Source organism: Erinaceus europaeus, chromosome 8 (assembly GCF_950295315.1).
Source record: "Erinaceus europaeus chromosome 8, mEriEur2.1, whole genome shotgun sequence".
NCBI classification, from domain to species: Eukaryota; Metazoa; Chordata; class Mammalia; order Eulipotyphla; family Erinaceidae; genus Erinaceus; species Erinaceus europaeus.
In genome coordinates this window covers 25,374,458-25,389,442 of record NC_080169.1, presented here as the reverse complement: position 1 = coordinate 25,389,442, position 14,985 = coordinate 25,374,458, and the positions used below count along the sequence as shown (strand labels likewise).

At 39.9% G+C, this 14,985-nt stretch overlaps 2 protein-coding genes across 8 annotated transcripts in view; one reads left to right on the top strand and one right to left on the bottom strand.

The window, feature by feature from the left end:
* Window positions 1-2,696, top strand: part of NFE2L3 (NFE2 like bZIP transcription factor 3) — a 32,681-nt gene extending 29,985 nt beyond the window's left edge. Inside the window, exon 4 of the mRNA XM_007526916.2 lies at window positions 225-2,696. Within this exon, the coding sequence (XP_007526978.1) occupies window positions 225-1,451 (1,227 nt within the window). The 3' untranslated portion in view covers window positions 1,452-2,696. The remainder of the gene's footprint in view (window positions 1-224) is intronic.
* Window positions 2,697-4,721: 2,025 nt separating this feature from the next.
* On the bottom strand, window positions 4,722-14,960 carry HNRNPA2B1 (heterogeneous nuclear ribonucleoprotein A2/B1). Of its 7 annotated transcripts, XR_009551168.1 has the most exons (14): window positions 14,402-14,960; window positions 11,924-11,959; window positions 11,717-11,827; window positions 11,460-11,606; window positions 10,899-11,109; window positions 10,657-10,758; window positions 10,496-10,576; window positions 9,360-9,422; window positions 8,086-8,205; window positions 7,717-7,839; window positions 7,146-7,228; window positions 6,068-6,988; window positions 5,631-5,766; window positions 4,722-5,201 (listed from the first exon to the last, which is right to left on the bottom strand). XR_009551168.1 is itself a non-coding variant. In XM_060196064.1 (12 exons), exons 1-11 carry the CDS (start codon window positions 14,405-14,407, stop codon window positions 7,167-7,169), a joined length of 1,062 nt encoding a protein of 353 aa, XP_060052047.1. In that variant the 5' UTR covers window positions 14,408-14,960; the 3' UTR covers window positions 4,722-5,201; window positions 7,146-7,166. The 7 variants fall into 7 exon arrangements, 1 of the variants encoding a protein (XP_060052047.1); XR_009551167.1 differs by having other exon boundaries at window positions 5,631-6,988; XR_009551169.1 differs by lacking the exon at window positions 6,068-6,988.
* Between the last annotated feature and the right edge of the window lie 25 nt (window positions 14,961-14,985).

The window sequence follows — 14,985 nt, the reverse complement described above, 5'->3', positions numbered from 1 at the left end:
TTCACTGTGTGGTCTTGGATCAGTTATAGTTATTATGGCAAGGCATATAGTTTTGTATTTCCATAATATTCAGAGTAATCCTCCAAGTGTAGCATTTATTGTAGTACCTTTAACTAAAGGAACATTATTCATAGCTGACAATACATCCCTACTTGTATAGTAGAACTGAGAAGTGCTACTGAAATAGGATTATCTATATTTAAAGTGCGCTTTTCCCTTTTCAGGTTATCTCACCAGATGTTCCTCTTCTAGGAAGCAACGATGACATGAATTTATCAACACATAATGTAAACATTAGCCAGGCAATTAGTCAAGATGTGAGTCTCCATGAAGCCATGCTGCTGTGTCCAACAAACAACACATTTAGAAGAGATCCAGTAGTGAGGACTTCAGAGCCACAAGAACCATTTTTACAATTAAATTATCAAACCAATCCTGAACAGATCCTTCATGAAACAAACCTGACGAGTTTTTTTTCATTTCTTGACAATCAAATGAGGAATCTTACAAATCAAGACCTTCTGTATCAAGACCTTGATATAAATACTTTTGATGAGATAAACTTAATGTCCTTTGCCACAGAGGAAGGCTTTGATGCAATTGAAGTTTCTCGACTTTTTGAAGATTCTGGGCTTTCCTTACATTCAAGCCACAATAGCACCTCTGTCACCAAGTCTAATTCCTCTCAGTCTATTTGTGAAGGAGCTATAGGATACAGTAGTGATCTTGAATCTCATTCCTACCATGACTTAGAAGGGGCGGTAGGAGGCTACTACCCAGAGCCCACTAAACCTTGTCACACAGATCATAGAAGTAATTCTGGTTTTCATGAAGACCTTACTTTTCAACACATACTTCATAACCACACTTACCATTTACAACAGAGTGCCCTAGAATCTACCGAATCTCTTTCATGGTCTGGAAAGCAACAGAAAATATGGACTAGGTACTTCAATGACACTGACAGAAACTTAAGTCGTGATGAACGTCGTGCTAAAGCTTTGGATATCCCCTTTTCTGTAGACGATATTGTCCGCATGCCTGTTGATTCTTTCAACACCATGCTAAGCAGGTACTACCTGACAGATCTCCAAGTATCACTCATCCGTGATATTAGACGAAGAGGGAAGAATAAAGTTGCAGCTCAAAACTGCCGTAAACGTAAATTGGACACAATTTTGAGTCTAGAGGATGATGTGTTTAATTTGCAAGCAAAGAAGGAAAACCTTGAACGAGAGCGAACCCAGTATAACAAAGCTATTACCATAATGAAACAGAAATTGCATGACCTTTATCATGATGTTTTTAGTAGGCTGACAGATGATGAAGGTAGGCCTGTCAACCCAAACCAGTATGCACTTCAGTGCAACCATGATGGAAGTGTTTTAATTGTACCGAAGGAACTGGTAGGCTCAGGCCACAAAAAAGAAAAGCCAACAGGGAAAGAATAAAAATGAGAAATTTAAGATTGAGCCTTCTAAGATGCATGAAGCAGAAATGTTCAGAAACTTATTAGTGGACTATTACTTCTATATACTAAATACTGCTAAATTGAAGCTTAAAAGGATTTCTTCAGGGTTTCCAGGTCATATTTATGGTAAAATTTGGGGAAGCCATGACTTGAAGTCCTTTGCTAATGAATGTATTGTACACAAAATTCAAAAATGTGTGCAGAAGGATCTCACGAAAACTTGCTGTTTATTCAGTGACTTTGGTAGTCACCTCAAGTAAATGTTGTATTTAAATTTTTCTATGACCTGAAATGAGGAATACACAAAGTATGTTTTATATAAACAAATTAGCCTTGGAAATCTTTCATCTAGAATAGCTCATACATTCAGGAATATACTTAGCTAATATTAGTGGTAAATTTTGTTATTCACACTGAAAGATCAGGTTCAAACTCAACATAGCTATCACTACATAAAAAATTAAAAAGTGACCACTGGGTGGTAGTAGCGCAGCGGGTTAAGTGCACGTGACACAAAGTGCAAGGACCAGCATAAGAATCCCGGTTCAAGCCCCTGGCTCCCCACCTGCAGGGAGTGTTTCACAAGTGAGGCAGGTCTGCAGGTGTCTTATCTCCCCCCACACACACACACACACGTCTTCCCCTCCTCTCTCCATTTCTGTGTCCTCAATGACATCAATAATAACCACAATAAAACAAGGGCAACAAAAGGGAATAAATATATTTTTTAAAATAGGGACCATTGAGGGGCACTTGGGAGGACAGCTTTTGCTGGCATATCACATGTACTACAGCACTGAGGTCCCTCCCTTCTTTGTCTACCCATCATATTAAGCCAAAATGGGGGGGAGGAGAGACCAAGAACTCCCCTTAGCAGCAACCTAGTCAGTGGGGAAGGATGGCTCCCTTCTAGAACACTAACATCTCATATGAGTAGTAAGTCAATAAATGAACATTTTATGAAATCTGGCAATGCTAAGCTTTTTAAATGTCATTTGATCGTGAAACAGTAACAAGTTATTTGAAAATCAACTGGTTAACAACCCTAGAAATTTAATACTTGTTATTGGAATACTGACAGTGAATTTTTAATTCCAGTATTTGGAAAGGTAAATATTGTTCAGTCATAAAGCAAATCAGTCATGTCAAACATTAACCATAAAAATCATTGCCTGATTTGTCTACCAAGTATTATTTTGCTTATATAAATATTATCTTACAGAGATGAATTGTTACTGGGGGTTTTATAATTGTGTTTTCCCCCACTTCAAGTTGGTGCTAGGTATTTCAATAGTCGACAATGTTTCTAGATAACTTTTGTTTTGCACAGTACCCAGGTTCCAGCTGGAGCAAAACATTTTCCTGGCCAACAGAAAGCTCCCACTTGCAGCACCGTCAACCACCCCCAAAATGGTGAAAGTGCACAATGTGCTAGACCCTAAAATGTATGGAATGGCTGGTATTTTTTTAATCTCAGATGAAACTTCAAATCATAATACTATAAAAGTCTTACAAAACTGCATTGCTCAGTTTCCAAAGTAGAATCTCTGAAGACAAAAAAGCTGGCACTTCAGTCAAACCTCCAATAGCTAGTTTTAGGATACCCTCATTTGCTTTGGCACTTGCTGAGTCATTTTCATATAGATCACACTGGAATCAGGACATTTTATTATCAGTAGCAGTGGAAGTCTGTGACGTCAGCCTTGACTTACTAATCCAAGTAAACTTTTTGCTAGTTCACTAGTCTTAAATATATTGACCGTGGGAGTCGGGTGGTAGCGCAACCGTGTAGTGGGTTATGTGGTGCGAAGTACAAGGGCCTGTTTGAGCCCCACCCCCACCTGCAAGGGAGTAGCTTCACAGGTGGTGAAGCAGGTCCGCAGGTGTCTCTTCCCTCCCCCCCATTTCTCTCTGTCCTACCCAACGATGACATCAATGACAATAAAGAGCAAGGGCAACGAAAGGGGAAAGACATGCATGTGCTATGTATGTATAACCAGTATACATTATTACTGGCCCCCCTCCATAGAAACTAAGTTTTGCTTAGTTCTAAATTATCTACTTTAAAACAAAACTGATTCACCAGCCATGTTATATTTCCTACTAATGGTTACCTACAAAAGACCGTGTTGTACATCCTCACAGGATAATTAGATGCTGATAGACCCAATTAGATGCTGATAGACCCAGTTCAGCACTGGTCCTGGTTTTCAAAATCAAGACTGCTAAGGATATCAAAGTTCTGAAACATCATCTCTGGAAGACCACTGGGATAACTAATCCATTATCAACCTACCCACTCTCTACATGATTAGTTTTGCTCTTCCACAAGTACTGACTAGCCTCAAATGTAAGGTCTTAAAGGTTTCAATTAAATCATTTGAGCAATTATTTCCAGATTTTCACTGCTAATATGTAAAGCCCAAGAAGCAATGGTTAGTTTTCTGTTTTCAATAATGCAACATGCCAAACTCAAACTATTTATTAGAACTGAAGTTTCTAGATCATTATACAACCAGCCCCCACCAGAAAGGCTCCAATTTGATAAGTGAAACCAAGATATCCTTCATTTAAAAAAAAAAAAAATCTGTAAAATGTTTTCTAAACACGATAGGCTCAATTTAGCAATCCCTGTGACAGTCCCAGGCATTCAAGGTGATGAATTTTAAAAATCCTTTAAGTACTGATAATGTGTGCTAGCAGCAATTAACAGTTCGGTTTAAGGTGAACAACCTTAGGATCACACGTAACTACCTTGGTTAAGAATGCTAGCGGGTTCAACACAAAACATACATGAAAGAAAATGCATGTTCTTAATGTTCAAGGCTACCTAGGATGTTTCAGTGCCTTAATTCCCCCACCAGTGTTTGTGCAGATGAATGACTAAGGCTGTATTAAATCAGCTTCCCTGTAGATTTAAGACCTGCAAAATCATTTGTTCCTAGAAAGTTTAAAGCTAGGCATTAAGTCTGTAGTTTATGAGATGTAGCTATGTAGCTACACCAATTTACCTACTGAAGACACTGGCTTGATTTGTGAGTAACCTCTCATCAAAATCAGATGTTAGGTTCAAACAAATTCATCTGTTTAGTTCACATAGATTTCCCAGTTTCAGGTAAATAACTAAGCTAGGACTGTCACATGACTTACAGCTTGGCAAACAAACAAAAAAAAACCATAACTGTAAAATACCACAGGCAAAAAGCGCAAGGAAAGGTCAGAAAATTGCAGCAGTACTCAAATGCTAGTAAACAGTATAAAGAATGGCATTTTATTAGGGACAGCTACTGTCCAGTGTTTTTCTCATGTGTTATATCATAGCTTTGTAAAACTTTAAAAAAATTCTAATGGGTAGAAAACCTTTAGACAATGAAATGTTTATAGAACAAGATTCACACATTTTGTGTGTCAACATTACACCAAGCAGATACAAATGTATTTTATAAGCTATTTAAAATATAATCTATTCACAAAACCCCAATTTAAAACATGATACTTCTAGCTGATTTGATACTTTACAAACAACGCTCAATTTTGTAATTGCTTTATGTTAAGAATCTGCATGTACTAAATGAAAATTTTATAGGAAAACATTCCCTTTGGTCTTAAGAGTGCTTTTTAAAATGAAGGCACCAACAAGAACTACTTTCAGATGGTACAGAATTTCTTATTTCTCGAAGACTCTGTGGTTGACCACTTCTTCATTAGTTACCTGCAGCAAGACACCTTCCTGCCAAAGGAAAAAAAAAGTATCTGAAGAAGTTTATCATGTTTGTCCAAAGAACCTAAATAACTTCAGTGGTGGTCTTAGGGTCAAAGAAAGACCTATTTGGTGCATATATCCTGACTGTTACATTCCTGGGGGGAAATAATGGCAATAAAGCCAGGTACTAAAGATACTGATGACATTTCAGGATTAGAGCTATTCTTATAGGTAGGGGGTTACAAAATCAGCACATTATTGCTAAATATTTAATGCAGGATACATACAGGACTTGCAATAAGCTAGAATAACCATAAATCAAGTAAGAAATGTCCATTTTTAGTAATAGTATAAGAACCTAGTTGGCTCAAAATGCTTGATCCAAGATATGTGAGTGCATGGGTGTAATGATAGGGGAATTTTACGGTTTACTTGCACAGCCTAACTTTTACCTACCATTTTACTACCACCACCACTGAAGGAACCAAGAAAAGCTTTATTAATGATCACTTGGCTTGCCTCAGCTGTTGAAATGAAGCACTTTACAGTCTTTGTGGCAGCAGATTATACTTGTCCATGGTTCATAGCAATGCTAAAATTCCAGCAGGAAAAAAAATGATATGTTAAGCACCTAAATGTTCTTTGAGGGGAGGGGGGTAGGAAAGAAGAAAAAAAAAGAAAAAAAGAACACAACCAAAATAAGTTTAAGTGAATGACAGATTGGAAAACAGGGTATACAAAATTATTCTCTTGAGTTTATAAATTGTTAAACTCAATTTTATAGCTATGTTAAACTACATTAGGACCACTATGCTCAAAGATCATTGGAGAGTGAGTAATAGTTTTATCTTTTGGGAGGAAAATTAAGAAAGGAAAAGTAAATAAGATCTTACCTAAAGAAGTTTAACTGAAGCTTAGAACTATTTTGCTCTACACTCTCAGCTTTCGTTGGCATCCTTATAAACTACTGTTGTAAAAGCTTTGCAGAAACAGCAGTTTTTAAAGACTGGCTGTATTTAGTAGCCATCAAGAGTTCTCTTGTACTAGACCTGTATCCCTGAAGAGTACCTCGCTGGGGTTATTTCCTTTCCTTGCATTGAAGAAGCAGCATCTAAAAGATCTAAAAAGGTGTTTCTCTTTGCAGAGATATCCCTTAAGTTATCTAGATAGTTTAATCCTGATGAGTTGCAGACAACACACTTACATCTGACCAGCATTTGTCTTACACAAACATAAGCAGCTTTGCAATGGACCTTGATTATACTACTACCCACTCCTTAACTTAAAATAAAAAGTCTATAATTACACAATTTCCTTTAGAATTATTTTATTAAATCATAAATGTACAACAGCTTCTTAACTCTACACACGCACTTAAATTTTTTTCTTAAAGGAAAAACGTTATGTCTTATTACACCATGATCCTGGCTAATAGCTTTTCAAAACTTTGAGAAAAATCTTAAAAAAGGTTTCACATGTCACCTGAAACTTACAAATTTAACATTATCAAAGAAGGAATGCTTCTATACTCTTACAAAGACCACTAGAAAGAAACAACAATTAAAAAGCTAAGAAACTGTCTCAAAGGCATTTTTTTTTTTTTTACAATCCTTCCTCCACAGTAAGGTTATGTTATTAAATAATCCAAATCCATTCACAAAATGGCTCTCTGCATCTGCTCTGGTGTCTTCTGCCATATCACTGCATATTTATGCATGACTGAGATAAGAGTTTCCTTAACATTGTTATTTCGATAACCTGAAGCTGTTCTGTTACCTCTGGGCTCTCATCCTCTCCTATTTATACAGTGAAGCCTGTTTCAACAGAAGTAAAGAGTAAAAAAAAATAGGTTATGATATTATCCATCTAACCAGATTTTAAGGAAAGATAACATGATCCTAAAAAAGCTTATACTCCTGGCAACTAAGTCTCCCAAGATAATAATAATTGGAAAATTCAAAAGCTACTTACCCATTGCAAATAGGAAGAAGCTCAATATCTGCTTCTCCCTCCATAACCCCCACTTCCTCCACTTCCTCCTGGACCATAATTTCCTAGAATTGTGGGAACAAAAGGGAAACAAAGACCTAGGTTGACTATCTTAACATCACTCAGCTTGCCATTTGTTTGTAGCCAACTACATGTTCTAGACTCAGACACTCCATTTTTTGTTCTGTAAATGATTAACACATAGTACTTCTAAAAGAGCTCTCACATGGACTTACTGTATTTTCTCAAGTACATTAGACCTACGAAATCTGCTCCTACTTAATATGACTCAAACCATCTACAATGTGTTCACATCAATCTTAACAAGTTTTAAGAAATTATTAGAAAAGGATAAGAAAAAAATATTACTGCCTTCTGAAATAGTTTAACTCCTAAATACTGTTAATATTCATGGGCACAAACCCTGTTACAGATAATTCTCTATTTTTTATTTCAGTAGCATTTATAAAAGAAATGTTATCCAAGCATAGACTATTAGTATGCTATTTTCCTTCAAGATAAACATCTGGGTTTGAAAATAATTTGAAATTACCTCCACCATATGGTCCCCCCATGTTCCTGCTACCACCAAAGTTTCCACTCTTCATTGGACCATAGTTAGAAGGTTGCTGGTTATAATTTCCGAAGTCATTATAATTTCCACTTCCGTAGTTGCCTGTAAAAATATCAAATACACTTGTTTTTGCATAGTGAACCTCAGAATATAAAGTCAACATTTAAGCCAGTGATACATGTCAACCTTTTTGAGGATAAAATCTCCCACAAAAACAAATCAATAAGACACCTATCTAAAATTCTATTTTTAAAGGCAACTACGGAAAATGAAATGAAAATCTTATGTGTTAATAGTTATCAATTCCACTCCAAATTCCCACATAAAGGATGCAGGTGAATTTATTACCTCCTCCATAGTTGTCATAACCACCTCCGTAGCCCCCACCCTGGTTGCCATATCCAGGTCCTCCACCACCATATCCTCCTCTTCCTCCTCCATAACCAGGGCTACCTCCAAAATTGCCACCTATTATAAAATAAGTCTTAAGTAATTACTTAGTATTTTAAATGCCATCTGAACTGTTTTATCACACCCATTTCCAGGTTTCCGAAACATTTACGTAAAGAAATTCCACCAAATCTCCCCTAGAGAACCTAAGAGAACCTTGATACAAAAGTCAGCGTGTGTCTACCTACAAGGAACAGATAAAGAACTTTAAAATACTAGTAAAGCAACAGCTATCCCCCACATAGCCAAAGATATGAAAAGGTTTGTCTGAAAGGTATTTTGAAACATTTAATGTAAGGGTTGGAGGGGCAGACAATAAGCATAAGCTAGTTTGTGTGCGTGGGGGGAGACATATGCTCCTACTGGTCCAAAAGATTAAGCTCCCACTTCACATTTTTCTACTAATTAGAATTATTTCATCTCTTAAATATGCCTTGTACCCTTCTACTGAGTACAAATGGGGGGGAGGACCAGAAATCAGCAAACTTATTAAAAAAAACTTCAAAATTGGTACAGCTAAGTCTGAAATTACTTTAGTAATTTGTGCATAGGAACCTATTTCCACAAAACCAAGTATTTCTATTTCCAAGCTGGAAATGGTATATACATTAAACCAACCAGAATGAGCTTTAACCAGACACTAAAGTCTACTACTCATTCAGTTTTAAACATCCCTTTCAAGACAGTTGTATCAGTTACTTCTGTACTCCCTGTATCTATTATACCATTTGAGTTGTAGCAATGGCTCACTTTATCTGGGCCCAAGAACACACTTGTATAATTTGTTTTTCCTTTGTAATTTTCCTATGAGGTTTACTATTTAATTAAATCCCGTGAAAAAGGCAAGCAGCACTGGCAAATACTGAGCTGGTGAAGTCTCGGGTACCCCTAGCTGGGATAAGACTACACAATCACTTAACATGATTTTCAGTCATCCCAGACAGGAAAACAAAATAGACTGGACATCTTCATCCAATTCTTTCATATGAGAAACAATAAAGTAGAATAGTGACACCTTCAATTCTCATTTTAAATCTACCCAATTTTGAAACTGCACTAAGCATATTCTTTTGTAAATCATACAACCAAAGATTATTTAAAAACGAGTGAACTGCTGTCAACTAAATATGTTTTATTAATCAGTCTTAAACCCAAGTGCAAAAGAAACTAACCTCCAGGTCCTCCTCCATACCCATTATAGCCATCCCCAAAGCCACGACCACTTCCATATCCATCTGTTGGGGCAAAAACAAGGTCATTGTTCACTGTCCACCCTATTCAATTTCTTCCTTTTGAGGCAGAGGGATAGAGACCCAAGTGAACTATTTCACTGGTCCCCTATTCCAATTTCTTATTCTCCTTACCTATTCATTCTCTACTAACATCTCTGAACATTATAACAAGCCACTATCGTTAGAATGCTAGTGTTGCCTAGATTATTTTAAATATTATGAACTTTGCCATTGGGACATAGATTGATAAAGTCTATAATGCCTCTATTCCTTAACAGTGTTCCCTAAGATTGTTGCAAAGTAATTTAAACCCTTCTTGTTTAAAAACTAAAGACTAGGGGCTGGGTGGTGATGCACCTGGTTGAGCGCACATGTATAGATGCCCAAGGACCCAGGTTCAAGTTCCCAGTCCCCATATATAAGGGGAAAACTTCAGAAGTGAAGCAGTACTGCAGATGTCTGTCCATCTGGTTGTCTATTCACACCCCTCAAATTCTCACTATCTCTAGCCAAAACAAAAAAAATCAAAAATCCCAGTGCAGGTAAATAGTGTGTGAAACCACCACCCCCCAGCTACAAAATTAAAAAAGTCAAGACCAGATCTAAGGCAGCTTGGGGCACAAAAGGTTGAATTCAGATGCTGGCATACAACCATGTTAGTCTCAATGACTTTAAAATTACTTTTTAAAATTTCCTACTTCTTATGAAAGTATTTATCATGGGGGGAAGAATCCTAGGATGAAGCACATGAGCTATTTCACTGCTCCAAGATTCCTTTTTTTTTTTTTTGATGACCCTAACCCCAATTGAATCCAAAAAGAGACGCCACAGCCGAGTCTGACCCTGACAAGGTATCCCTATGTAATGCTGAGTCAAAACAGGCCACAATGCTTGGCCAAAACACACCATACAGGTGGTGTATTATCGGTACGTCTCAGTATTAGTTTTGTTTTTAAACCTGGGTCCTTGCGTACACTAATAACATGCACTTAACCAGGCACACCACCACCCAGCCCGTATTAGTTTTTAATCAAGCATATTTAACTTTCTTTTTAACACACAAGACATGAACTTACCAGATCCTCCTCTAAAGTTACTTCCAGGTCCTGGTCCGAAATTTCCTCCTCCACCACGAGAATCCCCAAAACCAAAGTTGCCTACAAGAAACATTATGTTAGTTATATGTCCTCGATGGGGAAAGTTTTCTTTCTCACAGTTAAAATGGTATTGAAAGTACCTCCTCTTCCACTTCTAGAGCTTTGGACTTCCTGCATTTCTTGTCTAGACAAAGCCTTTCTTACTTCTGCATTGTGACCATTGATTGTATGGTATTTCTGCACTGAAATGAAAATTTAGATGCCATTAATATTTCATAAAAATCACCTTGAAAACTAGTTTACCTCTTGAAATGTGGTAACAGGTATTATACCAGATTATTAGTCACGTGAAAACAGTATACTAGTGCCTATAGACACTTACACACAATCTTATCCACAGGATCATGGTCATCAAAAGTAACAAATCCAAAGCCTCTTTTCTTTCCAGATTGCCTATCAGTTATGATCTCAATGGTATCAATTTTTCCATATTCCTCAAAGTAACTTCTAAGATGATGTTCCTCAGTATCTTCTTTAATTCCACCAACAAAAAGCTTCTTCACAGTTACATGAGCCCCAGGTTTTCCAGATTCCTAAAATAGGAGAAAGTTATCCAGACAGAAGAAACCACAAATACCATAGAAAGCTCATTATCCGTCTACCAGGTGCTTTCTATTTTGACACGTATCTAAGAAAGGAAAACAAGACCAGCCAAAAGGCTGGGCAGTGGCACACTTGCTAAAGCACACGTTATCGTGAGCAAGAAATTGGGTTCAAGCTCCTAGTCGCTATGGCAGGGAAGCTTCATGAGCACCGAAGCAGTGTTGCAGGTCATCTCTCTCACTCCTCCCTTTGCATTTCAATCTAACCAATTAAAAAAAGAAAGAAAAACCCACAAACCCAATCAAATATAAAAACCTATTATCTAGTAAGTTTTTCTCACCTCTCTCGCAACAGCACGTTTTGGCTCAACCACTCTCCCATCGATAGAATGAGGTCTTGCAGCCATGGCAGCATCAACCTCAGCCATAGATGAGAAAGTTACAAATCCAAATCCTCTTGACCGTTTGCTTGCAGGATCTCTCATTACCTTTAAAAACGAAAGGCAGATAACTTGTGGGTTTCTCTGCAGCTAAACATTTTCAACACAGAAGACCAACAACTTAGGCTTATGAAAAATCTAGTTATGATCTAACATACCACGCAATCTGTAAGTTTTCCCCATTGTTCGTAGTAATTTCTTAAGCTTTCTTCTGTGGTTTCAAAGCTCAAGCCACCAATAAATAGTTTGCGGAACTGTTCCTTTTCTCTCTGCAAAGGAAAACACCATTTCAATTTTTATTTCATTTTCTTTTTGTATGCAGGAAATTAAATTCTTAAATATGAGGTGACCTGCTGGCAGAGTACCTTTTTCCTCTCCAAAGGAACAGTTTCTAAAGTTTTCTGGGGGGGGGGGGGAAACTTACATCAAATTTAAACCATATGTTAGACTACTTATTAGCTGTGTTATACACCAAAAAACCCCAGCTGAACTATATGTTCAGAGTTATTAATGCTTGACTCTAAATTGACATCAAATTACTTTAAACTCTACATCACTTAAGCTTTCTGAATTAAAACATGTATTCATTGACCATTGAACAGTTTTAAGAACTTTTATCAAACTGCACGCAAATCCTATATCCCTGCACAGAAAAACTGTGAACATAAGTATTTTTAAGTACAAAAATTCCTTGTTTGTAACCCACAAGTCTCCATTTCCCCCAGGATTCAGCACCTGAAAAGTGACAAGTTTATTTCCTTCATTGCACCCCCTGCTGGTGATTCTCAACTATCGAAATATTAAGAAAACCCCGTAACAATTAAAGATAATTTCAAAATTTACAATATATACGCCAGAATACCCTTTCATTTTGGTGGGGACCCCAACACCTTTTTTAATACACAATCTGATTACTTAGCTAAGAACCGTGACACTTAACTGGAATCATCTCTTCGAAGACAAGCATGTTTTTAAATGAGCTCTGGCTGCTTACCATCTCTACTGTTCATACTTCACTTCCCTATCAATTATCTCAAGCATACAGAACTTTAGTAGCTGCCTTCTAGAAGGCCATTTACTAAAGTTTATCTTTAAAGGCCAAAAGATTAGGAAAAGGGCCCTAGACAAACCAGGCATATATCTATAGTCGTTTACAGCCCTTCACTTGGTACTGCAATTGATTCAAAGAACAATTTCATTTTTATCAGAAGACTAAATATTCAGTAACCGGTATGTTATACTACCGAAAGAACAACCACTATGGTTGTATAATTCCAAAAGGTCAAGTGTAATTTTCCAACAGGAAATAACATTCCTATGAAATCAAATTACAGTTCTGCAGCCAACTCTATGTAGGGTAAGTTCTCCCTACAATGCTGATTCTGACAACTGGCAAAAAAAAAAGAAGACAAAAAGCAACTTGATTAGTTTAAAAAATGTAGCATCTTTAAAAAGATTAACAAATTACCACGTTAAAGTGGCAATCCGTCAGAACGATCTAGCTAGCCTATTTTAAAAACCAGACTACAAAGATTTCTTACAAGCAAATCTACAAGTTTACAAACCACAGATGCAAAAAGCAAAAACAATACTTACCGCAGATTTCCCCCCAAACTTACCAGAAGTCCACTACCGATTACAAAGTTATTTTTGTCAAGAGTGCTCAGAGCCACAGAAAATACCCAGGCAGACGGCCCCTCACCTGCGACCTCACACTTGTCAACGTAATGAGCAACCAGACCGCAAACAGGCAAAGTCCAAACGCGGCCCAGCCAAGGCCACTTAGGACAACACGCCGGTTAAGCAAGCGCGTCTAGGGTAGCTTCAACTGCCTTTTCCCCATGTTCTCTAACTTATCAGCGCTTTCACCGGGAAAAATTAAATTGCTCGGTATATTTCGCACTACAGGGGAAAAAAAAACCCTTTAATTCCAAAGGGTCGAGAACCCTTTCGGAAAACGAGACGATTCTGCACATAACACTCCCGCCGGCCCAAAACCTCGGCCAAGGTGGTCACTAAACTGGTGGCTGCAGTTTTTTTTTTTTTTTCTTCTCTTAATCCCTTAAATTCTCCACGACTTCGCAGCCTTTTTAATCACTGCGGACCCAGGTGACACCGTTAGTCAAAGGCCCAGGGCTGGAGGAGGCGGCGGCGATGGCGCCGCGGCCCCTTAGACCTGCGCCCCCCGCCGCCCGGCTCCGGGGCGCAACGGCGCCATTTCATCCCGGAGAGCGCAGGGCCTCCGGCGAGCTGCGCAGGACTTGAAAGACCCGCGCTCACGGAACACTCGGAATCCACTTCGCGACGGCATGAAAACTGCCCTCAAGAGGGAACGACCGTTCACCTCTCCTTTACTTCGCGGAGGGAATCCGGCCTGCGCCAAGTTTGCAGAGTTCGGGAGAAATACGCGACGAGGAAGAAGAGAAACGAAAATGGCGGACGGCAGCCCCGGCTCCCGGCGGGGGGAGGGGGCCCCGCAGCCGCGCTCCTGAGGCCCCGGGGATCCCGCCGGACGCCCCCGCGCCGCGAAGCCAGAGACCTCGCGCTACGGGAAGGAGGTTCCCGCCTCCGCGCCCCCCTGCCACCAATGGGGGGGCCGCGTCCGCCGGGAGAGGCGCCCATCCCCCACCCTCGGCAGAGGGAAATGGCGCCGGGAGGCCCAGGGTGGGGAAGGCGCCGGACGAGCCTGCGGAGCCCGCTTCAAAACTGCCTGCAGACCAACCGCTTCGCAAGTGGCGCCCTCGCTGCCGCTTTCCCGCGGAGGCGGCTGGCCGACTTCCACCGAGGCGCCAACGGCTTGGCCAATGCCCTCTGCAAGAACTCATTGATTTCAGACCAGTTACCTCCATCGCGGACTCAGTCGCTTCAGCTCGATTTCCCGCAGCCGAGCGAGATGAGAGAGATCTCCGCGGACGGACGCGAGCCGGACTCGTCCTGGCGCTGTAGTGAGACCTGCCGCTGCTCGAGAAAGAACACGACCGGCAGCACCGCCACTCGGGACCCGCCGCTGCTTCTGCCGCCGCTACCACCGCTAGACTCCGCGCCGCCGCTTTTCTAGAACCTTCCCCTCGACTAACGCGTCTTCCTATACGTCAGGCCGTTGCGTGAACGCCCTAACCGCCGCCAATGGCGGGAACGCTCGGAGCCCCGCCTTACGTCGAGGACGTACTCCTCCCCCTTCGCTCCCGGCGAAGGTGATTGACGTCACCTACATAAACTGACTCCGAATTGCGGACGGCTCGAGCTCTGCGTAGTTGTCCCTCTCGGAATTGGTTCAGCCCCCGCTTTAGGCACAGGGCAGATGAGACACAGACGCGCAGTTTAAAATGAACGCTGTGGGGTGGAGCTTAATTCACACAGCTCCGGAGGCCCGCCCCCCTGTGCCGGGGAGTTCGATCCTTGAAGCCAAGCCGCCGCTAGTTCCCTG

Coding starts and splice junctions, on each gene's coding strand:
- HNRNPA2B1 (XM_060196064.1), bottom strand. Junction 11,828..11,923: donor TTCCTTTGGAGAGGAAAAAG/GTACTCTGCCAG, acceptor TTTCCTTTGCAG/AGAGAAAAGGAACAGTTCCG. Junction 7,840..8,085: donor TTATGACAACTATGGAGGAG/GTAATAAATTCA, acceptor ATATTTTTACAG/GCAACTACGGAAGTGGAAAT.